The sequence below is a fragment of the Thunnus albacares genome, chromosome 17, assembly GCF_914725855.1.
Source record: "Thunnus albacares chromosome 17, fThuAlb1.1, whole genome shotgun sequence".
NCBI classification, from domain to species: domain Eukaryota; kingdom Metazoa; phylum Chordata; class Actinopteri; order Scombriformes; family Scombridae; genus Thunnus; species Thunnus albacares.
The window spans coordinates 18,721,434-18,745,130 of record NC_058122.1 but is presented as its reverse complement, the minus strand read 5'-3'; the positions used below and the strand labels follow the sequence as shown (position 1 = coordinate 18,745,130).

Below are 23,697 nucleotides of genomic sequence, written 5' to 3'. Positions count from 1 at the left end.
TTTCAGGCTGCCATGATGGCTGAGGAGCTGAAGAAGGAGCAGGACACCAGTGCTCACTTGGAGAGGATGAAGAAGAACCTGGAGGTCACAGTCAAGGACCTGCAGCACCGTCTGGATGAGGCTGAGAACCTCGCCATGAAGGGTGGCAAGAAGCAGCTCCAGAAACTGGAGTCAAGGGTATGCTCATAATATATTCACTTTAGGATGTTAATCACACTTTCAATGTATGAAATAAATTAAATCTTTCTCACTACTAAAATCCCTTAACAAGGTTTTGACAAACTGTATAACATCACATTACAGGTCCGTGAACTGGAAACCGAAGTTGATGCCGAGCAGAGACGTGGAGCTGATGCTGTTAAGGGAGTCCGCAAATATGAGCGGAGAGTGAAGGAGCTGACTTACCAGGTAATTTTTCATTTAACTAAAAACTATTCTGATTTTTTCTAATTTCATAATTTTCTTTCTGTACTCCATTCATAACACTCCTTTTTTTGTATAGACTGAGGAAGACAAGAAGAATGTGCATAGACTTCAGGATCTGGTTGATAAGCTGCAGCTCAAAGTAAAGGCTTACAAGAGACAAGCTGAGGAGGCTGTGAGTCAAATTTTTTGTAATTTTTCATATAGGAATGTAGCACAAATCAATAACAGAAAGAAAGCATACTAATATGATGTCATATTCAAAAAAATACATCATCATCATACTTCAATTCCCAACCCTTAACAGGAGGAGCAGGCCAACACTCACTTGTCTAGGTTCAGGAAGGTCCAGCATGAGCTGGAGGAAGCTCAGGAGCGCGCTGACATCGCTGAGTCCCAGGTCAACAAGCTGAGAGCCAAGAGCCGTGATCATGGAAAGGTAACCACGTGATATTTTACAAAAATTATTCTGCAGGCATCTTAATTTAATGGGGTTATTTAAGTCTATTTATAAGCTAAATATTTTTATACCATTTTTAATTTATTTTTTATTGTAAGAATACATAGTGAATCTTTTTTTCTTGTTTTATTTCTAGTCTGATGCTGCTGAATAAGAGACATCCTTTTGGCGCCTTTCAACAGAGTTCATAAAATATGAACTAGCTGTTGAATTATCTTCTTACAATGTATTCATTCAATAAACTTTTTCCTCATAATTTAATAATATTCAGTCTGTATTATTTACTCTGGTTTCTCTTTAAGTCACGCTTGAGCACACAGTATTTAACACAGTAACTAGGTGGAACTACATCAGTTAACTTGGCTAGAACTTGTGCTAGAATCTAGTTGTCTGGATGGGGAGGTCTTTAAGCTCAACATTAACATTTTCCTTCACTAGGAATAGTCATGATTCATGGTAATGTCCGGTAAAATGAAACTGTCTTCTGCTTAGCATCACTTTTTGGAAGAGTGATGGCAGTGTCAGCTCCAAGTTTAAAAGACACCTTCACAATTTACAGAGGCAGAATGCATAACTTAAACATAAATACATCATCATTGGCAAAATATAACCTTCAAAGCCACAATTAATTCCTATTACATTGCATTACATTACATTGGCAGTTATCCAAACCGATGTATAATGAACTTGGTTACACTTTTCACCATACCATTAACAAAAATATGTTCACCATTCTATATAACAAAGGTTACGATATTGTAACCCTAAATCTATAAGCACAGGCGGAGCCCTCTACTGGACTCTATGGAAGAGGAACCTATCAGACAGCCTCAATGAGCTCAAGTGGCTATAGGTTAGTTGCCGCGGCTCTCCTACCACTTTATAATACGAGCTGCTGTAGCAGAGCAGTAGGGGGCCCAACCCAGCCCAGTTAACATGAACATAAAACTGGGTGGACCATGGCAGAGGTCAAAAACCATACAACAGACACCCTGCACACCTCATTCCCTGAGTCATTATGGATCAGGTGTACCACAGCTGACACTCACCACCCTTTTCACAAGTCTTGAGTCGCCATCTTGAAGACGCTAACCAAGACCAGGACACTGCCATGCATGTCCTTGAAACTCAACCCACTGAATAAGGCCATCGACGCTGCTACACCACATGTGCAATGCACTCGGCCATGGTGGGGGGGTCCTCACCCGCCTGCCAGTAGGCTTTGGAGATGCACTCACAAAGCCAACTAGCTAGGTGCTTCTTGAATAGGCCTTTACGAGCCACTCATTCTCCATAGCACACACAACAGCTGTTCAGTGCGCCGAATGGGGGCTGTGCATTCAACATAACATGACAATGCACATACTGGGCACAATAGATGTAATTTTGCCTCCCTGACATGCCATTGAGGGTGGAGGGAAAAATGCCTCTAACTGAATAGTTCTCGACCTAAATGAACTCCTTATGTTCTTGGGGACAAAGGAGGGGTTTGATCTGAGAGTAGCACTGCTGTGGTCACCATGAATAGCTGCTATTGTCTCACTCTCTTCAGTAGAGGTGGAATGAGACGAAGAGGGGGAAAGGCGTTGTTGGGCCTCAAACCATGAGGTCACACAGAGAGGGCCTACATGTAACCTGTGAGGCTTGACCACGAGGTGCTTTTTCCTTTGTTTCCCCCGAGACAAAGGAATAGCGCCAAAATGCTGCTTACAGACAATGGGAGTCCATTGCAAACTCCATTTCCAAGGATGCTTTGCGATTTTCACACCTCAGCAGGGAACAGTCAACATATATCCTCTCATTGGCGGAGACACTCCTGCACAGCGGAGCGTCCTAATGACACAGCCATGACATCACCGCCCCTTTAAAACTGAACGTGCCCTGAAGCACACGCCTTTCCCATGTCACTGAGCTATGGGTAACTTCTGTTCCTCTGTGAGTCAGCTTGACTAAAGGGGGTAGCCCACGCACGTGTTTTCCCCTCATCGAAGACTCCCCTCGCCGGACGAGACGAGACTTCACCCGTGTTCACCCGAACACCTTCCCGGATCCGAGAGAGACCACTGCTGCAACCAGCGTCCTCAAATTCCCTCGAGAAGGAAGAAATGCTTCTTCACCGAGTCGACTCTGCTGTTCTCTCCGCCACGCTGCTGAGAGCCAGCTGCCGTGCTTTTCGCCGACTGTGCGAGAGCGGCCACCGTCTGCAGCCGAGCCAAGGACTAAGCCGGACATAAAGACGGACTACACACACACCCTGCTCGGGTGGTCAGCGCCCCTCTTTTCCGGACCCGAAATGTGTCGGGCTCTCAGAGACAGGACATGTTCTGATGCCCACACAACAGGTCCTCCACCATCTTCAACAGGGCTGTGGATTGGACTCGCCCTGCCTGTTGATGTAGTTAACCGTGGTGTGGTTGTCTGTTCTCACCAACACCTGTAACTCCTGAACCAGAGTCAGGAAGTGCTGGAGAACCAGGAGCACCGCTTGAAGTTCGAGGATGTTGATGTGTTGGTTTTCCCCTGAAGGCCACACATCACCTATCGCTCTCCCCAGACAGGTGCCTCCCCCCTTCTTTCAGGGACACATCTGTGAACACCGCTATGTAGGAGGTCACTCAGCCCAGCGGTGTCCCTTTCGACAGATGCTGTGGGGACCCCCAGTAACCCAGGTACTCCTCTGCCAATGGGGGGGATGTTCACCATGCGGTGTGCCTCTTGGGATCAAAGTGCAGGCTGGCGAACCTCCTTTGCAGGCAGCGCATTGAATCACTGGAACCACTGGATGGCCCACTGCCATCTCCTTGATGCCCAAGAATGGAGGAAGAATACGGCAGAACTGGAGTGAATAACCCAATCTCAGTGTTATGTCCATCTACTCCATTAATGCGCAGCTGTGACGCCATTCCACATAAAACTGTGTCACAAGGTGGGTGTCCAGCTGGGGGGGGCGGCAGCCAGGAAGCTGTGGTATTTGTCCCTCCAAACCTTACATAAATGGAAGATTGGCCCATGGGAGTCGATATCGAAAGGGCCGAACTGATGGTGTGATCCATGAATGCATCACCATCTGTTGCCTCATCACAGCATTTGATGTTTTGTCAATGTGTTATTTCTCCTCTGTATTTCCCACGGAAAAAAACAGAGGGGAGGGAAACAGACATGAACTCTCCTCTCCTTGTTTCATGTGAAGGCCTGGGGCATTATGTAATAAAGGGAAGGGGTTTCGTTTAAAATAAAAATCAGGTAGAGAGCAACACGTGGCAACCAAGGAAGACAACAGAACTGTATCAGTCAAGGATTGATTTATTGCCAGGATCATACAATAAATTAAAACTAGGCTAAAAACAGTAAAACTATAAATGCACTACTAAAACTAATAAATACTGAAATACAATACACTAATAAAACTACTAATTACTAAAATGTAGATTAAACTATAAAATATTGAAACAAAAGGAGGTGGGGAAGACACCGGCCCTTTCCTCGTGGTGGAGGTTCATCAGCAGTCCAGTCTGTCTTTTCGAAGCCACCGCCACCCCACACGGGCCGCAGCCACTGCTGCTCACTAAAGACACAAGATGCAATCAGCAGTAATTTGCCCTCACAACACTTGCCCTGCACTAAGACCAAGCGTACTCCTTTCCTTGTACTCACACTTTTGGGCAGAGTTTGTACTCTGCCCCTTGTGTGTTGCGCCGTAGTACGCTGTGTGACGTCGGCTCTGCTCTGGCTCTGCTCTGGCTCTGCTCCGGCTCTCTCTGGCACATCCTCTGGCTGTCTGGAGGGGAATGGATGGAGGGCTGCAGTCTAGGGTTGCCATGGCGAGGCAGCTTACGGCCCTTCTCCCTCTCTCCCCCTTCCCCCGTGATTCCACCCCTAGGTATGCAAAGGGAGAGAGGGAGGCTCCATGGCCAAGCTGCCCACACCTGGATCATACCTCGACTGCAGGCAGGGCTAACTACTGCTCCCCATCCGCTGTCGTCCTCCCTCCAGACTCGTGCTCTTCTGTTCTTCCACTCCTGATTCCTTTGTCCGTTTTCTCTTTTTTCCTGTGCTGCGCCATGTTGTTTTTCCCCGGACTTTATTTGTGTCCCAACTGTTTTAGTCCCTCCTCCTGGTGCGTCATTGGCTTGTTAGGCTGCAGTCTCCTTTCCCATTGGGTAATTTCAAAGTCTATCAAATACAAGGGCTCAAACAGGTGTAGGGGTTTAGCAATCAGTGGCAGGGAGTAAACACTCTCAACACAACATGGCAGATTTCAAACTAAAAGCATGCAAACAAACATAAAAGCAAGCACAATAATAACAATTCTAAATACAATCTAAAATCATGCATAATAAAAGCACAGCAAACAAAAAAAAATCAAATATAAAAAATCAAATAAAACCAATACTTCTGCCATATGACAATTACTCCTTATTAAGGAGGAGATAATGCCACTGGTGGTTAACCCGAGAGATAAACCTAGTATGCCGGTTCCATGAAGGATAGTGGCGGGAACAATGGGAGACAGTGTTGACACTAAGCAGACATGTAGTGTCCTACATTAGTGAACTGAAGTTGGAGGTGGATTTCCGAAGTTCAGTGATGTTGTTCAGACAGACTAGAGGCAGTGGCCGCAGTGGCCGCAGTGGTGATGGCAGGGCACTGGACAAAGCTGAAGTGAGAAGAATAAGAGTGGCAGTGAATCCACTGCCTTTTATACTGTTTTGATTTGAGTTTAAAGTTTCTTTTTTTTTCGTTAAACAATGGTCACATTGAATGCTTTTATATTATGAAGTAAGTTGTGTCAACTTATATTTAAATATGTTTCTGAAAGTAATCTAATCACATACGTGCTGCCTTCCTTTATTTCCTTTCACTATAGCTTAAACTTTATTTCAGTAGATGGTTTAAGATGTGTAGATAGTTTGAGAAAGTTGAACTAATGAAGGTTGTATGCTTAGACATCATGAGGTGTTAATATGAAGGTTAATGTTTGTTATTAGAAGAACTGATTTATCATGAATCATGTAAATTGCTTAACTGTTTTTGAATAGTTTTACAAATATGATACAAGCTGACAGGGCCATTATTAATCAGAAATATCATGAATGTTTGGACATTATGAAAAGAATATGTTTACAGCTTTAATGTGAAATAATAGGCAACAGTGACTGCGTCAAACAACGCTAGACCTGCCAAGATGACGCCTCTACCACGACGACACACCCCAACAGTAAGGCATGACATGGCTTTGTGATCAAGGGTTGATAATGTTAAAATTAAAGAATTTATTTAGAGAAGTTGAATTAGCTTTTTCCTTAGCATTTCCCGGTACAACACGTTAAGCCTCGAGTCACTCTTGCTGAATTATTTTCTTTATTAATTTTCATCATTCTTAGGCCTTATTTATTCATTTATTTTACTTTCTTTTTTATTTATTATTTTCTGTATATTATCTGTATATATTATATTATCTATGCTTTATCATGTATCCTCAAGATGTTTAGCTATTAATAAATGTTGTCATTTATCCTAAAAGTGTTTGGTTGTTTCTTTGAGCTACAGAGAGAGAGTAAACAGAGGTCACTGTTTGGGACAAGAACTTACGATTATGAGACTGATTCATTGATTAAACTGAACAAGGGTTAGTGCTCCCTCCTGACACTAACAAATCCTAACCAAAAAGGAGGTGGTGCCCTAATGACGAGTAATTCATTAATAAAGATTTAATACTCCTACAGGCATGTAGATGTCTTCAGACCCGGGCTGTTTTCAGACAGTGCAAGAAGGAGATAAATATCACTTCCTTTGTCCACTGTTTTGCGCGCTGCTGGGGCTGCTTCGCTGAAATGTCATAGGGGGTGCCATTCAGCCAGTTTGCATCACAGATGGAATATTGTCATGTAGACGTGTTCAGGCCGAGAGAAATTTGGTGCAGACTGGAGCATTTACAATAAAGTTATAGCAACTTCCTCTGTCATGTCGAAACATCAAATGTCAACGGTGTGAGGATGAGAATTTTCTGAAAGGTGAGACATGTCTACCTTGCTCACACCTATGTGTGTTTGGGCCCAAGTTTTGGGCCCATTCACTTGCATTTCAATTAGTAAATTGAAAACTCTTGATGAGTTTGTGTGTAAAACAAATTAATTACCTAATTTTCATCAAGTCTATTTTTAGAAAAGTAAAGACCTTTAACTCACATGACCTGGTCAAAGTTTGATTGAAACGTGTACTGTCAGGTGTGTAGAGATGATAAGTAACTGCAGCTGGACACAGAAAAATACTCATATATTTGAATGGAGAGTGTGAGCGAACCGCTAGGTGCTCAGGCCCTAATGATTTAAAATAGTCAAATTTATTATTGTGTGGCATAATGCAAGAAAGGGTGTTCCCACCCCAAAATGCAACATTATACTCATTTCACGTCCTCATTTGATTCATCAGAAAGATTAAAAATCAAAATATCTATAAATGGGAGGGCGTGAAGGTCAAAAAGCAGTATAGGGATAATATGATCTTTAACTGTAATGTACAACACTAGTTTCCTACTGAACATCATTTAGGTTTAATCTGACCTAATTCAATCCATGTATTAAATTTACAATTGATGTAGCTATGGGATTGCACTGAGATTAGTTTAATTTCTTGAAGGTGCAAAAAAAACCCTTTAAAAATGTATGTTCTCAACTGACTATAATCTATTCAATGTATAGGAAATTTTAGCACCTGAAATTTATGTGTACACATTTTCATTGAAAGTTATTTCAGGAATTCTCTAGATCAATGGTTCTCAAACTTTTTAACGTCAAGGACCCCCATCTGATAAGGATTTTACTTTTAGATGTTTTATTACAGAAACCAAAAATAGTCATACATTTTGTCACTATTATGGATGGAATTATATTGAAAATAAATTCAATTCAATTCAATTCAGTTTTATTTATATAGCACCAAATCACAACAAAAGTGATCTCATGAAATGAATCTCTTTTTTGCTTGGGACCCCCTGGAGCCCCTCAAGGACCCCGGGGGGTCCCCAGTGCCCAATTTGAGAACCACTCCTCGAGATGGAACAGCATATAGGATTATGTCTCTGTATGGATTTTGAATTCTGTGCCCAGAAATTTTTTCAGTGAAATTAAAAATGACATTGCACTATAGTACATACTGCAGATTAGGTTGAAAGAGTCCAATCAGCAGACGTTGACCACTTACTCTGCATCAATTTAGCATTACACAAGCAATACACATGTTCAATGTAAAATGTTTTAAAAAATGACTGAATTTTATTACACAGATTTGAATGAGTCCATCCAGCAACAAGTGCTTCAATAGTGGGGGTGAGGGGGTGGGGAGTGACGACAGTCTTCCCTAAATTCTTACTCAGAGCTGGTATCCAGTTAATGCTAAAATAGGCAAACTGACAAAATCCAGCATACTTTTTTAAAGTTGCTAATGAGGGTAGTCCATGTAAGGACCTAACAAATGAAAAACAGTGAATTGTATTTTGGTGAAGTCTTTAATTATGAATGTATGCACAAGTGACAAAGAGCTTATATAATTATCGTAAAAAAAAAATAAAAAATTAAAAACTGAAACATTCATGCGAGGACGCTCTAAAAATCTCTATGAAAACAGACTCCTCAATGCAGTTGTGCTTTTTGCGTTTCACCGCAAAAATACCAATTGTGCAATCGATTGCAAAATTTAGGAGCAATAAATGAGCTCTGAAACCTTGGCAGTAATGACATTCCACCTCTATTATCTTACATTAAGCTAAGCATGCCATACTACATCTCCTTTGAACCAAAGCAATTTCAAAGCTGTCAGCAATCATGAACTGCACAGAAAAACCTACAAACTCTCTTATCAACTGAAATTATTTGAAACACAATTTCGCAGTTATCACAGCAAAACAAAGCCAAAACATCTGTGCATAAATTGCACAAAGTTCTCTTCAAACACTTACTGTATGAGCAACACATGCTAAATTCATTGGCTATACACATCGTGGTATCTGCATGTAGGAAAGCAGGACGTGTAGTTGTAGATGAAATAGAAGTCATACATTACTGATGAAATCACACAACTACGCAGGCATATAACACCTTATGTACCACCTTGTATGCACTCCAGTAGTCTCTGACATCAGTTTGCTTAGCGACACATATGGCCAGATTTTCAAATGCCTTTCTATTTTTGATCATGCTATATAACCTTACCCTAACGGAAAATGTGTCATCAAATAAATTGCACATGCCACTAATAAAATCTGATATCTCCCTCACAGCACATCTAATACACAGATTAAGTATTTTTACCCTACACGGAATTAAAATATCATTCATTTCAATTAAATATACATATACCAAGTAATTCAAATGGAAAAAAATACAAAGCAGAACGTTGTATTTCGATAGTTTGTATAATATACTGTACTGCAATCAAATATTTTACATAGCAGAGTGACAGAGGGATTATAAAATAGAGTTTACTAGAATTGGAATAAAATTCTAATAGTGACATAAATCCTAATGTTGGAAAGTATTAAGCACAATTAAACACAAATAATGTGTTTCATGTATACTTAACAGGCTTACGTTAATGCACAAATGCTTGTATTTGGTCAAATAAAACAATTTACATTCATACACAACTAGCTAATACAAGTTAAAGACAATCCAAACCTTCCTATCCCAAATTATCATTAATTTTAGTTTTTCTAAGGCGTATTAAGACCAAATCAGGCGGTGCGGCGCAAACGTCAGTCCTCCCATTGAGGGGTAGTGTGTTAAGACTGCGGGCGTTTTGGCCGCAGTGCACCCTGCGGCCGGGCAGTTGATCCAGAGTCAACTTTTGGATAACCGCAACCCGGCGTCACGTCAGCCGGCGATCAGACTGCCAGTTCAACCCTGCCATGAAGGAGTACAAAGACGTTACTCAGTGTGTGTGTGTGTGTGTGTGTGTGTAGGGAGGGGGGGGGATTCTCTTCATTTGATAACGTTAAGAGAGAAAGACAGAGAATAATAGTAATAATAGCTGCAATTAGTGATTACTGATTACATCAGTAAAAAAAAGCCCTTTCGCCTTTTATTGTATTTAATATAATTGTTGATATTTGCATATTATTGTGTAATTATTAGTCAATCATCTGTCAATATTTATAATTTTCTGTTCTGCTTTGGCAATATAGGTTTCTAATCTGAGAGAGAGAGAGACAGAGAGAGAGACAGACAGAGACAGCAGCTATGGTTGAGCGAGCTAGACAGTGAATGAAGAGAGGGAGCGCTGGTAGGAGAAAGCCGGTGAATTACATCAATAAAACGTTATTTTCTGATTGTTTCACAGCGGTTACTTTCTAGAGCACAAACACACCCACACACCCTCTGCTCAACCATGAATGTGGGCTAACATTTGCACTATTTCAACTTCAGTCTCACACCTCAAGTCCCCACAACATTTTCGTTTCACCAACCCAAACTCCAGTGATTCAGAAAATGTGACTTCTTCTGATTCTCTTCCAAACTGGATTGACAACTGCTCCTAAGTCCATCATATACACTATCATATATATTACAGTAGAGAGATTTGGTATTTGATAAATTACACAATATATATTTTGAAGTTACTCTCATGCTTGCTCATAAATAGAATGTAAGCAGCTCAAATAAAAATCCATGCATAAATGTATATATTATTTATGGTGTGTCTCCAAATTACAAATCTTGAGTTAAGAAAGAGTCATCACAATGACAGTATTTGTGATGCATTTTAATGGGTTCAGTGTGTCCAGTGGTCATGATTTGCTACACATGATCTACAATGTTAACAACAAAAAGGCAAACATGGACATATAACAATTTTGTACAATAAAAACTATGTTGTCAATTCAAGGGGTCCTAAACAGTGTAAACATTTCTTATTAAATATGCATTCTTATTTATACAGTTTTACATCCTGGAAATGTTATGCTTTAAGTTTTGGAGTTTGGATCCCAAAATGCAGAGACAGAGGCAAGGATAGATCTTGGGGTGTTTATTGAAAGAATAATGTCTCAATGAAAAAAGGCAAGAGGCTGGAAGTGGTGGCTGAGGGCTGGCTGGCGTTGCAGGTGAGGTGGCAAATTGACCAGCAGATCCACCGAGGCTGAGCACCAGAAAAACAGCAGCACTGGAGACTGCAGGCGAGGCACACTGGAAAACTATACACAGGAAAGAAACTCAGGTCAGTCCATACTCTAAATAACAAGAGATGAAAACTCAAAGAAGCTTGAGTAAGTCACAAGAAGCTCTGGAGAACAAGGGAATCATCAAGGACTCATAGTTACCGACTGCAACGGGATAATCTGGCACAGGAGTGGTGTCTTGACCAGGCTTTTATGGCAGGAGTGATTACTGATGAGCACCAGGTGTACCTCATAGTGAAGGCCCCGCTCAGCCAGCCACACCCTCAGCTCAGCTGATCTTTATTGAATTTCATATTACAAAATTACAAATACAGTACATCAAGCAATAAAGTGCAGCCAGTGCCAAAGTGCAAACATTTATAAAGTGCATAGAGTTCAGTGATCTTGTATAAAGTGCTGTCAATTCATAAGTCCAGTATGTTCCAGGGGAGGTACTGAGATTTGTCCAGACTTCTCCTCCTCCGGAGGTCAGCAAGTATCTGTTTAATTATGGTGTCGCTGTTGATTACAGTCTGTTTTATTATCATGGAACATCTTGTTTTCCACAGTTTTAAACATACAATGCATATAATTATCTTCATCAGTTCTGTATTTTTGGATGGCAGTTTATCTTCCATAATACAATACATGAGAGATTTATAACATACATCAAAATGTACACCAAGCACTTTGAATTAACAGTCCATTAGAAGATACTGCTGTGTCTCATCATCATTGCAGTAAATCATTCTTTTGATGTGACATAACAACTCCAAGACACAACAGCTCTAACAAGAAGTCTTCCCACAGATTCTGACAGATTCATTTTTTTTTAGATTTTTTATCACCTTTGTGCTTTCAAGTCAAATTTTTATAATTAATTAATCCCCCATACTTGAAATCACTTTTTTATTATAAATCATTTTGCTGGGTAAACCAGAAAAATGTAAATGTTGAAATTGTGTAATAATATCACTTTATAATAATTTATAATAAGGGCCATGTCTTGCCCTGCCGCTTCTTTTCGCGAACAACGCGTTTCGAAAGAAGACTGTGATAATTAGTCATGTGACTCAGATGTATTTATCACACCTGTGAGTACTCACCTGTGTTGTACTAAGCAAACTTGAAGAGGCTACAGGCGAAACGTGTTGTTTGCTCTTAATAAAGTCACAGTAAAGTCATTACAGTGTGCGGTGGTTAATTTTGATTTTCACCTGATATGTTCCTGCGACCAACCAGCACCTGAATATACAGGTTGTGCACGGGGAGTTCTGTCCTTTGATTTTAATTTCTTGTTTGACTTCAATATTAATGTTTGTCTGTCACTCTCCACTCCAATCCAGACTCCTTCTGTTTTGTTATGATTTAGTTTTACTCCAGAAGCATTTTCATCTTTGACTGTTTTTTATAATGATGGTAATATCATCAGCGTAAGCAATAGCTGTGACTTTGTGTGCATGGTCTACACGTTCCAGCAAAACGACTGTCATTGTTCATTGTTCAATTAGAGGGCTGATGGCTAAAATATAAAGAGCTGTGCTCAATGGACAGCCCTGCTTCACACCTCTCTCCATTTCAAAAGACTCAGTTAAAAACCCATTGACATATACACAATCACTTCATTTAAAATACAGACATCTTACCAAGTGTATAAAGCCACCGGGAAAGCTGTATGCTTTCATCACAGCCCAGAGATAATCTCTGGAAATGTAGTCAAATGCTGTTTTTTTTAAATTAAAACGAATAATATAAAAACCTTTTGTTGCTTCAGGTTTGTGTAAGATTTCTCTTAAAATACTAAGGTTGTCCCACACTACCTGTCCTGTAATTGCACATGTTTGTTCTCTATCTATAATTTCCTCTAATATATCATTAAGTCCATTCATAATTATCTTAGCAAATATTTATTGTCAGTATTTATATTAATAATATGTCTATAATTATCTATATTAGATTAATCACCAGGGCTTTTCCCAACATTTAAATGTTTAATGGCCTGTACTACCTCATCTTTTCTTATCTCACCAATAGATGAGGTAAAAGTTGACCGGCTGTGTGAAGGGATAGTCCCCAAAAAGGTGTTCACAGATGCGGTGTCTGTTTCTATTTTCTTATATGCAGTTGCACATAAATCTCTCATAACTTCTCTTTTCATTTTTCACAGAAAACAACATCACCATCTTTGTTTATTATGAATTTAATGAACATGCTTTTAGGCTTTTTCACCCTGCCTTCAAGAAGAACTATCAACACTTTTGCCTTCAGATGTGGTCGGACAACACGTTACACATAATAGTTTGTTTCAATCATACTGAAACCTCTGTCGTGTCAGCTTTCCTTTTTATCCCTAATTCAACCAAAATAGTCTAGATGTGATAATACATTGAGATCAGGTAATAAATTGATTAATCCCTGACAATGGTCTTACCATACCTTTACTGACATTATATTATTAATTTAAAATACATTTGAGAAACAAGAGATACAAGATAAATATCTTTTAACTTGAGATATACTGTTAACAGTATATCTAAATGTGTCTAAAAATATATCCATCTCTCTATGCCAAATGTGAATCACTGCTCCCTCCCTTAGCTGAACTTATCTTTGACCGTGGTAATACCTAGTGATCTGCTTATAAGATGGCAAATAATAAGTTACATCTGTGCAAAACTTGGAAATAAAAGTTGATTCTGGAGATGATCCCAAACTTTTTCTTTAAGGAATCATTTGAAATTGAACTGTCAAAATATCAACCCCTTTCACATAAAAACTGCATCTTTTTTATTCCTCACAGCAAAACATCAATGACGTTTGTGAGGAACTTATTTCTGGTGTTAAATTATCTGAGTTGGCAATCCTTTTTAAAGTCTATTCTCAGGAGACATATAATATCTGTTCAGCATTCATGGAAAGACCATCCGCCTGAGTTTTATTTCAGATATCTGAGATTTATGTCCTGCTGCAACTATACACCAGTGACATTTCAGTGCTTCTCCAAGTTTGACACTGATTACTGGCTGTGATGTCAAGATGAACAGGACACAAGTGGCTATCATGCGTATCATAAACCGTGTCAATTTGAAATGATTTCAACCTCTAAATTTATTGGAATAGAAAACCTACAAACAACACAGTGCACTTTTGCAATTTACTCCTGGGTACACTGTGAACATAACTGGTTTACTCAGTATTTATGAGCACAATCAAGATCCAAATTATGTCAACCTAATAATATTGTCATCTGTTACTGGCAGTAATTTTCAACCTGGTGTATAATTATATTATTATTATATTTTGAAGACTGAGTTAAAAGTTATAAGGTAAGTTGTATCAGAATGAAGGATTTAAGTTACATATGGACAACATGGATGTAAATGTAATATAAATAATATTTAATAAGTTTAATGTAATAACATTCTACATATTTTAAGCAGAATTAATTTGACACTGTACTTGGTGTATTTTAGTATACATCATTAGACTATCTATTCAATTAAATCCAATATCTATAAATAGTTAGATGGGTTTATACTGTGTTTGTTACCTATGTAATATAGGTAGATATTCGTATTGTAATACAACTTTGTGTTAATAATATATCTCATGGTCATGGTTCTGTCCCAGTCTGGCTCTATGTCCCTCCACCCATATATTTGACACTCTCATTTTTACAGTCTCCATTAAAGTGCCACCACGAGGATAGACATGGAGATGGCCCTGCTCTGCATTTTTACTGCTAACTAGTGTGGGGTTTTTTTTTTTTTTGGAAAATAAGCTGTGATATGAGTTACTTCTCCGAACTTGAAGCAGAACCACAACCTTGGCATTCCAAGGACCCTGAGAGGACTCTTCTTGCTATTGTTGTTAATCACAAGGCAGTCTTTCATTTAGATACTCTCACTCTCTTTTTGATTCTGGGCTAGCTTTCCAACTTGTTTTGATAGCTCAGCTATCTTATTTTCAATCTTAAAGGTTTCATCTTGTTTTGGTTTCGGCACTGGGGGAGGCTTACTATCATGAGTGGGGTTCTGTGATTTTTGGCTTAACTCTCCAACTTGTTTAGTTAGCTCATTCACTTTCTTTTCAAGGTTTGATGCTTCATTTTGCTTTGTGTTGGGTGATGGGAGAGGCTCACAACTATAGGTGGGCGTATCAAAAATGTAATGGGCATGTGCAGTAGCTTTTGTAGCTTTTGTAAACGCTTTTTCATTCTGTCTAGCTTTGATGAGCGGCAATTTTCCTCAGTTCTCAACATGTAGAGGAATTAAGGAAATGATGGTAGATTGCTCATTTTGTAAATGCAGACCTATGATGATGCCCTGATCCCAAAAGCCCCTACAGAACTGTCTGAGTAACTGGTTGTTGGAATTTTCAGCTGAGGCCCCCCCCCTCTGGAAATTGCCCTTGTGAGGAGGCTGTAACACCTGTTCAAGTATGCTCAGGGTTTCTCTCCATTGCTTTGGATGAAGCTGAGAAATACAAGCAAATAACTCCTCTCCATCTTCCATGACACTAAAAGCAGAATCAAGCTGAGTGACATAAGCACTTGGTGAGGAGACTCCAAGAGGTTTAACAACATCAGCAGCTGGACTCAGTAACCTTTCAGTATTCTTCTCACCTTGTGAACATCATTCAAGGAAGGATCACCAAGAAGGAGGTTAACCAGGTGTCATTGTCAACCTCACCATTGGACATCACTCATGGAGTTGGGGGTGTTCCCCTGAGGTAAAGCTGAGCTACTGACACAAACATAGTGCTTACAAGGGACTCTCAATAACCTGTTGTTCCACTTCTCCTTTCCACAAAGTCCAAATGAAAAGTCCAAAGCAAGAATCACCTTTGAAGTTCTCTACATGCTATGCTGTCTCCGTGTTATGGGTGTTTATGTGGAAAATCTTGTAATTGTCGAATAACACTTTGAAGAGACTCCACAGGCTGCAGTTGATGCTTACTTGAATATATGAAGTTTATTGAAAACAAATATGTGATATCAGAGAAGCCTTTGGCACATGGATGTATACATGGATACAATCACACCAAAAACTTAGCACAAACAGGAAAACAATCACTTCTTATAGAGTTGCTCAGGTCACACCACCAGGGAGGGGAGACACAAGGACACTTGGTGTCAGAATGAACTCTAATTGGAAAATAATGTGGACAGCTGTTGTTACCCATCCAAGGTTACCACCTTACCACCCAGCCTGGTGCCGTGAACATAAAACTTCCCTTGTAAAAGACCTTGCAGGCCAGAGTGAGGCCCTGTTGATTAAATCATCACATCAAGGCTTTGATTAGCACATTCTTATGAAAAGACATAGCTTATGAGTAGAACATTTCCATAAATTGACTTTTGAACATCTCTCCTTCACAAATAAGCCTTTCTTTCTCTCACAGGTGTATAAATAAGTAGAGGTCTGTCTGCATGTTGGAAATGCACTCGGTTTAGCTTAGTAGTCAGCACAGTCATCTATGGTCTTTATACAGAATGAATAGAGTATACATACCAGCTTTGTTATACATAACAAATATCAAATTAAAAGTGACTTTTTTGATATTCAGAACACCAGTCTGCTGAACAACAAGAAGAAGCTGGAGTCTGACCTTGTTCAGGGTGAAGTGGATGATGCTATTCAGGAAGCAAGAAATGCTGAGGAGAAAGCCAAAAAGGCTATCACTGATGTGAGTTTACACCTCTAACTCTTCAATTTTATGAATAATTAAATTTTGTATACAGCCATAGACTGATAATATAATAAGCTCGTTATAACTTGAAGTTGCATTAGAAAACTTCTCATCATTCTCTCATCATGATGGCCGAGGAGCTGAAGACGGAGCAGGACACCAGTGCTCACCTGGAGAGGATGAAGAAGAACCTGCAGCACCGTCTGGATGAGGCTAAGAACCTTGCCATGAAGGGTGGCAAGAAGCAGCTCCAGAAACTGGAGTCAAGGGTATGCACTGTATGAATGCTCACAAAAGATTATTGTCTGGATGTGCATCGCACTTTTAATGTGTGAAATTAATTCTATGTTTATTTCGATTGACTGTGATCTGTCTAACTGACTGTGTATATAATACTGATGTATCATTTATCATCACTTTTCACGTGCGTGAGCTAGAAGCTGACGTTGAGGCCAAGCAGATGCAAATATGAATGACAAGTGAAGGAGCTGACCTACCAGGTATGTCCTATTTTAATAAAAACAACCTTAATATCTCTTAATTCTCTGTTCTTCATCACTTATAAGCCTTTATCTGTGTAGACTGAGGAAGACAAAAAGAATTTGCCAGACTTCAGGATGTGGTGGATAAGCTGCAGCTCAAAGTCAAGGCCTACAAGAGACAGGCTGAGGAGGCTGTGAGTCAAATAAATTGTTGTGACCAATAATCTACAGTTTAATCAATAATGATATCATTTGTCTTGTAATTGAATATTACTCCCTTCATCCTTCACAGGAGGAGCAGCCAACATTCACTTTGGCTGATTCTGCTGAGTAAGACTCATCATCAACTTTAGGCCTTTTAACAAAGTTCATAAAATATGAACATTTGGTTGAGGGCTTTTTAACATTTCAATAAAGATGATAATTGTCATTACTATCCTGAATTCTGTCTTTTTTTTGTTTGAAACAGTTACTCCTAGATAGTGATGCAACTAAGTAGAGCAGTTAGCCATGTTGTAAGGTCTTGTAGTACAGTATCAGAATCATTCACTGGTCACCCTTTGACTATGTAGAATCAAGTTATTCTATGTGAGATACTATATGACTGAACAGAACTCCTTGTCAGCAGTGACTGAGGAAGTATTCAGATGCTTAAATTAACTAAGCAGTATACTGTAAAAATACATTTTGTCTTGCATTCAAGATTTTATTTAAAGGCATACTCCACCAAATATCACCAAATATATCTTTTGAGTAAACTCACTCCCAGTGGGATTGAGAGGTAGCTGTAATGTGTTTTGTTCCCTCACAAGAGACAGTGGCTGTGGTCAGTTTGAATTCATAGATTGGATACCAGTGATTTCAAGTTTTTGTGGCACAGTAAAGTATAAAATTATCCACAGAAACTTCTCAAGCCACTCAAATCCACTGCCCATCCAAATGGTCAGTGTGTTGCAACATTTAAAATTTCACAAAAACAAAAAAACATTCACTACTTCCAGTCGAGCTAAAAAGCCTTAGTCTGAACTGATGTAAAGTAAACATATAAAGCTGCACAAAATTGAAACACCAGAAGTACCAGAATCTCAAAATTGTTTGTAAACTCAGTACTTCCCAGGTGTATTGGCCAACTGGCAAAATGGAGACAGACATGAGAGGGGGTGTACTGAGCATACAAGTGTAAACTTGAGACTTGTATTATTGTGCAAGAATAAAACCTTGAGAGGTTTTTATAGAGTTAAGTTTAGAATGAATCTATCTTTTGTTAAATCGGTATTGTTTTTGAAAACTTATCTCCCTGTAACAGACATTTAGGTTTGAGAAAGTGTCAAGAAAAGATGGTGTGAAGCTAAGACAGCCAAGTAAAAATGAAAGGGTGACGCAGACACTGGTATTGCTGCAGTCCTTGAGACACACTGTTATGATCATTCAGCTCCATGATCAGGTCAGCTGTGGTTCACGTCGGTAATAAATACAATTTTGTACAAATTGTGAATATATACAGTGTATTTGGCCTAATTGTGGATACTAGGGATGTGTAGAGAGCCCAGTATTTGTATTTGTATTTATGTTTGTTGAAGCAGCAAATATATATGTATTTGTAATTGTAATATGTATTTGTATTCAAATAAAAGTGGAAATAGGCATAAAAACCCAGTTTTTGTTTTTATTACGCTTTATATATATTTTAGTACATTAAAGTGTTAAAATAAGTATTTATGAATAAATTATCTTATGAAGGAGGTCCCCTCACAGGGTCTCAAAGTCGAGTCTCCCAGATCATAGATGAATGCGCTGACTACCGAGCTAAACCAGTTGCATTGCCATCATACAGACAGACCTCTACTTATTTATAATTCCATAACACAGCAACACACATGTAGAGAAGAACTTCAAAGGTGATTCTTGCTTTGCACTTTTCATTTATTGCCTATTTTTTACATCCTAACTTTGTGGAAAGGAGAAGGGGAACAGGAGGTGGAGAGTCCCTTGTAATCACTTCATTTGTGTCAGTAACTCAGCTTTATCTCTGAGGAACCCCCCCCAACTCCAGGAGTGATGTCCAAATAAGGAAATGTGCATCATGCAGCAGGTGGATGTGACTCTCCTCTTTGAGACCTGCTGATAGGCCTAACAGTGAAGCACAGGAGAGAGACTGAGACTTTGAAAATATTGTATAAAATATTTGTATGAAATAAATGTTTGTAAAAAACCCACTATTTGTGCTTTGCCAAACAACGTATTTGTATTCGGGCACACCCCTAGTGGATATGTCCACACAATTAGTTCGAATTACCTGTGTCAACTACCTGTGAAAGTATATAAGGGATGGCTGCGTAAGGGGCTGGGAAGGGTGGTTGGGCTGTTAATGCTGCTGCAGTTTTGTAATGTGAATGTATAGGGTGACGAAGAAATGCCCACACAAGAACTGAAATAAACTTTGCCTGAGCCTCCTCACTCATCCTCCAGTATAGCTGAAATGACATGGAGCTATCAGATTGGCAGAGTTCAGACACACATGCAGAGTTTAATTATTAATTAATTTTCTTCCATTGTTGGTAGATTATTGCATAGAATATTGTATTACATTTTTCTTCCATCATATTGTATGCACCTGGTTACATTATTAATATATTTTGAGTTCCAAACATCTTATGAATGAATGCATTTTTTGACTTTCATAATCCAGATTAATCAAGATTGTGATAAAAAAAATTATGAGAAAATATTTTCTAATTGGAATGAAGAACATTTATTTTTCATATTAATAAAATGATCAAATCAAATTCTTCTTAGGCTCAGGCCTTCCCTGCATTCATGCAACACTCTAATTGGGATGTCACAGGCGAAAAATAGGTTGCATGTTATTCCATGTCTTTGCATTAAGTCCCCTGGAAGACATCAAAGCTTGACTTGGAATACTGGAGCAGAATGAGTCATCTCTATTCAGACATTTGGCAACCCTTCATCTACTAGCCCTGAGGACTTTTTGGTGAAAGTTGCCTGGATCTTACATCACTTTTGCGTTGCTTGAGTATCCTCCTAAAGGGAATATATGGTGACAGGATAAACACATCAATGTCACATGAGCAGCCAAAAGAAAAAAAAAACAAAATAACAACACCAATACACCAAAGTGGATTTCTTTTTCATAGCAGAATCCCAAATCCCATATGTCATTAGAACAAAAGGTACTTTTGGGCCACTTATTTCTGCAAGTAAATCCTATTATCTACTCATGGTTCATTGTTCACAGCCTGTGTGAGGTGATATCTAACAAGAGGCAAAGGCAAAGTTGCACTGGTAAGCAGGTGTAATCTCTCTACATGCACTTAAAGCACCACATATATCCATTCTTAGATGTATAAAAATATACATTCTGAAGGGATGATTTGGGCGAATAGAGTCAGTATCAGCAGCAAAGAAACTATGAAAAGTGATAGAAAATACTCATATGTTAGTCATTTTAAGTTCTCCCACTATTTGCTGAAATTAATCAGTATATGTCCCAAGAGCCACTTTGAGATGAGTCAAATCAGTTAAGAAGGAAGTTACAACTGTTAACTCACTTCGTGATATGGGTTAAATGTTGCTATATTTTTATATATTATATATTATATTTTCTTTGGTGAGCCAAATTCAAATCAAACATGCCATAATGGGCATAAGCCTTCAAGATCTGCCAGGACACTTGTATCATGCTTCACTAATAACTTCTTTAGTATCAAATGTAGCAACTGGCTGATGTTCATTTGGCATGTGAAATTTATTTTGAGCAATACCTGAAATGAGTTGGCAACTGTTTTCATGTCCATTTAGAGAGATACATAAAAGGTGATTGAACTTTTATTGATGGTACTTCATCTTTAATTTTATTACAGGAGTACAAGATGTGCCAGAATCCAGTAACTGTAGACAACAAACATTTTGGCACATTCACAAAACTTAACTCCATGCATAAATGGACCTTTAAAAATATTAATGTAATGTAACCGCAATTAATGAAGTATTTCGATTTTGAAATTGGCAAGTTTACATTTATAAGATTTAAAAGATCAAATAGTGCACAAATACAGCTATACATTATGGTATATTTTTAGATTATTCTTTCTGTATTACTGGCACACACAGGAACACAGAAGTTTTCATGAGTACAATGAAAGTCTTGGTGAATATAGCATTACCATGGTCAGTATTATTAAGCATTATACATAATTTCCCCCCAGACTTAGTATATAGTTCTATTAAAGGTGAATATAAGCATTTAATTAAGTGTGTTGAAAGCTGTCTTAAATTAGTGTCATTTGGGGTGAAGTTTCAAAGATCTTGAATACGCAAGTGTCCTGCAACTGAATACCAATGGAATTTGGATGAGTTTCCAAAACCAACCCCCAAAGCTGTCCATGAATTGAAAAAAATATTTTTGATGTTAACTACATGTTTCAACTTTCATGACCTTTAAATTAAGAGCTACATTTATTGGAATGTACACAAACCATATATACACAACAACATTTATAATAGCAAGTTTGTAACTCACTGAGTTAATCTAGGTGAGAAATTAATGAGCTCCTTCTTTCACTCTAAATAATTTTATATTCATGCTTACTTAAGCAGAACCTTGGGTCCTATTTGGTTTACTGAAGTCTTATTTAAGTATGTGTGTATGTCTAACTGTCCTTCTCCTACCCTACAATTTGTCTTTTTTTCTTTTAAGAGAATGTGTTCATAGTCAACATTTCCTATGAAAGCAATCATGTTGAAAATAAATTAGAATTACTTTAACTGTGAGGAAGGTATTTATTTCAGTATAGTTTAAATTGAACTTCTTAGCAAAGTAGTCCATTCTACTATAAATTTCCATTTTCCTACTAAACAATGGTCAAATTTTATATTTTATTCAGTATTTTAACACCCATATTGTGTGTCACATTCACATTTGTGATGAAATCAAATCAATTGGTACAACATCATGCTGCATTATGTAGTTTTCAAATTCTAGTTACAAATTAAATGCTTACAAGCTGCATAAACATCACTGCCACAAAATAAGCAACAGGATGAGGCCATGACCAAACTGAGTGAGAGACTACAGCTGACCAAGCACTCCCACCCTCTATAAAAGAGGCAGCCCTGGACTTCTGCATGGACTGGTAGGCACCCAACACAGGTGAGTGTATCGACTGTGATCTTAGTTTGAATTCCTATTGATCAGTGGGTAAAGTTAATGTGTTGCTAATGCATATTGTCAATGATTCTTTGTCAGAGTTATCTTTGTGTTAGATGATATTCAGGTGAAATTTCATGTCATATCAAAGTAGTCTTGAGCAGATATTATTCCAAAACAATTGACTTCAAATACTCTTAAAACATTTAAGTAGTTTCTTTCTTTTTTTTCCCAGAAATCGCACAATTAATTCATTTGTGTTGATATCCAGTACACATCCTGTCTCAACACATACTGTATACTAAGTGATCATTAAGAGCAGTGCTATTTCTCTGGGTGTGGAGGGCAGTTAAGGGGGTGGGAGAGAATTGAACTTTCATGATTCAACTGAATACAGCTAGCACTTATCAGTTAAATTTTAGTTGTTTTAGAAGTTTTACCACCTTCACGCTCCACTGCTCTCAAATTGACATTCTGCCAGGAAGATTTAAAATGAGAAAACCAAACTGAAAAAAGTTATTGTACTCATGTTTAATCATCTTTTTTATAGCATCTTGACTCCACCAGATACTGTGCCACTCATCATTTTCTGGAACCAGCTGAGGTAAAAAATGTCAAAATCTCCAACATCAGATGGATACAACACCATTACGACATCATGCTGATATTTTAACTCCATTTTTTCAGTCTCCACTAAAGTGCCAACATGAGCACAGACGCGGAGATGGAGTGCTATGGCCCGGCGGCCATCTACCTCCGGAAGCCAGAGAAGGAGAGGATTGAAGCACAAACTGCTCCTTTTGATGCCAAAACCGCCTTCTTTGTGACTGATAAGGAGGAGATGTATCTCAAGGGTAAACTTGTGAAGAAAGAGGGTGGCAAAGCCACAGTTGAAACAGACTGTGGTAAGGTAGGCAATTCATTATTTTACTTTTTTAACAACATTTTCCCATCTATTTCCATTGAAGACCCTGTTCTATGTAGGAGGATGCCATTATTTCCATTAACATTTATTAAAATTATATCTTAGGAAAACATGTAGTGGTTTTAAATTCAAACTGACACAGTGGTTAACAAGGACATCCATCTGATTAACTCTAAATTTGAAGAAAAAAAAATCTTAGTAAAAACATTTTTACTGTATTTTTACTATATCTCTTCAGACACTCACTGTGAAAGAAGATGAAATCTTTCCCAGGAACCCTCCAAAGTTTGATAAAATTGAGGACATGGCCATGATGACCCACCTCAACGAGCCCTGTGTGTTGTATAACCTCAAAGAGCGTTTTGCATCCTGGATGATCTACGTGAGTTTCCACTT

General features: G+C 38.6%; 1 protein-coding gene and 1 long non-coding RNA gene across 4 annotated transcripts in view; one reads left to right on the top strand and one right to left on the bottom strand.

Moving 5' to 3' along the window:
• LOC122966648 (myosin heavy chain, fast skeletal muscle-like) overlaps nt 1-23,697 on the top strand; it is a 254,697-nt gene that overhangs the window by 10,043 nt on the left and 220,957 nt on the right. Inside the window, exons 36-40 of one of the 3 annotated variants that reach the window (XM_044330913.1) lie at nt 7-177; nt 304-408; nt 503-598; nt 731-862; nt 16,656-16,724. In XM_044330913.1, coding sequence (XP_044186848.1) covers nt 7-177; nt 304-408; nt 503-598; nt 731-862; nt 16,656-16,724 — 573 coding nt within the window. Of the gene's footprint in view, nt 1-6; nt 178-303; nt 409-502; nt 599-730; nt 863-1,019; nt 1,140-16,655; nt 16,725-23,067; nt 23,287-23,539; nt 23,684-23,697 lie in introns of those variants that run through there. The other 2 variants (XM_044330914.1, XM_044330915.1) reach the window with 2 other exon arrangements.
• Nucleotides 89-17,190, bottom strand: LOC122966664. Its single transcript, XR_006398428.1, has 2 exons — nt 16,949-17,190; nt 89-129 (listed from the first exon to the last, which is right to left on the bottom strand). It is a non-coding gene; the product is annotated as an uncharacterized LOC122966664 (long non-coding RNA).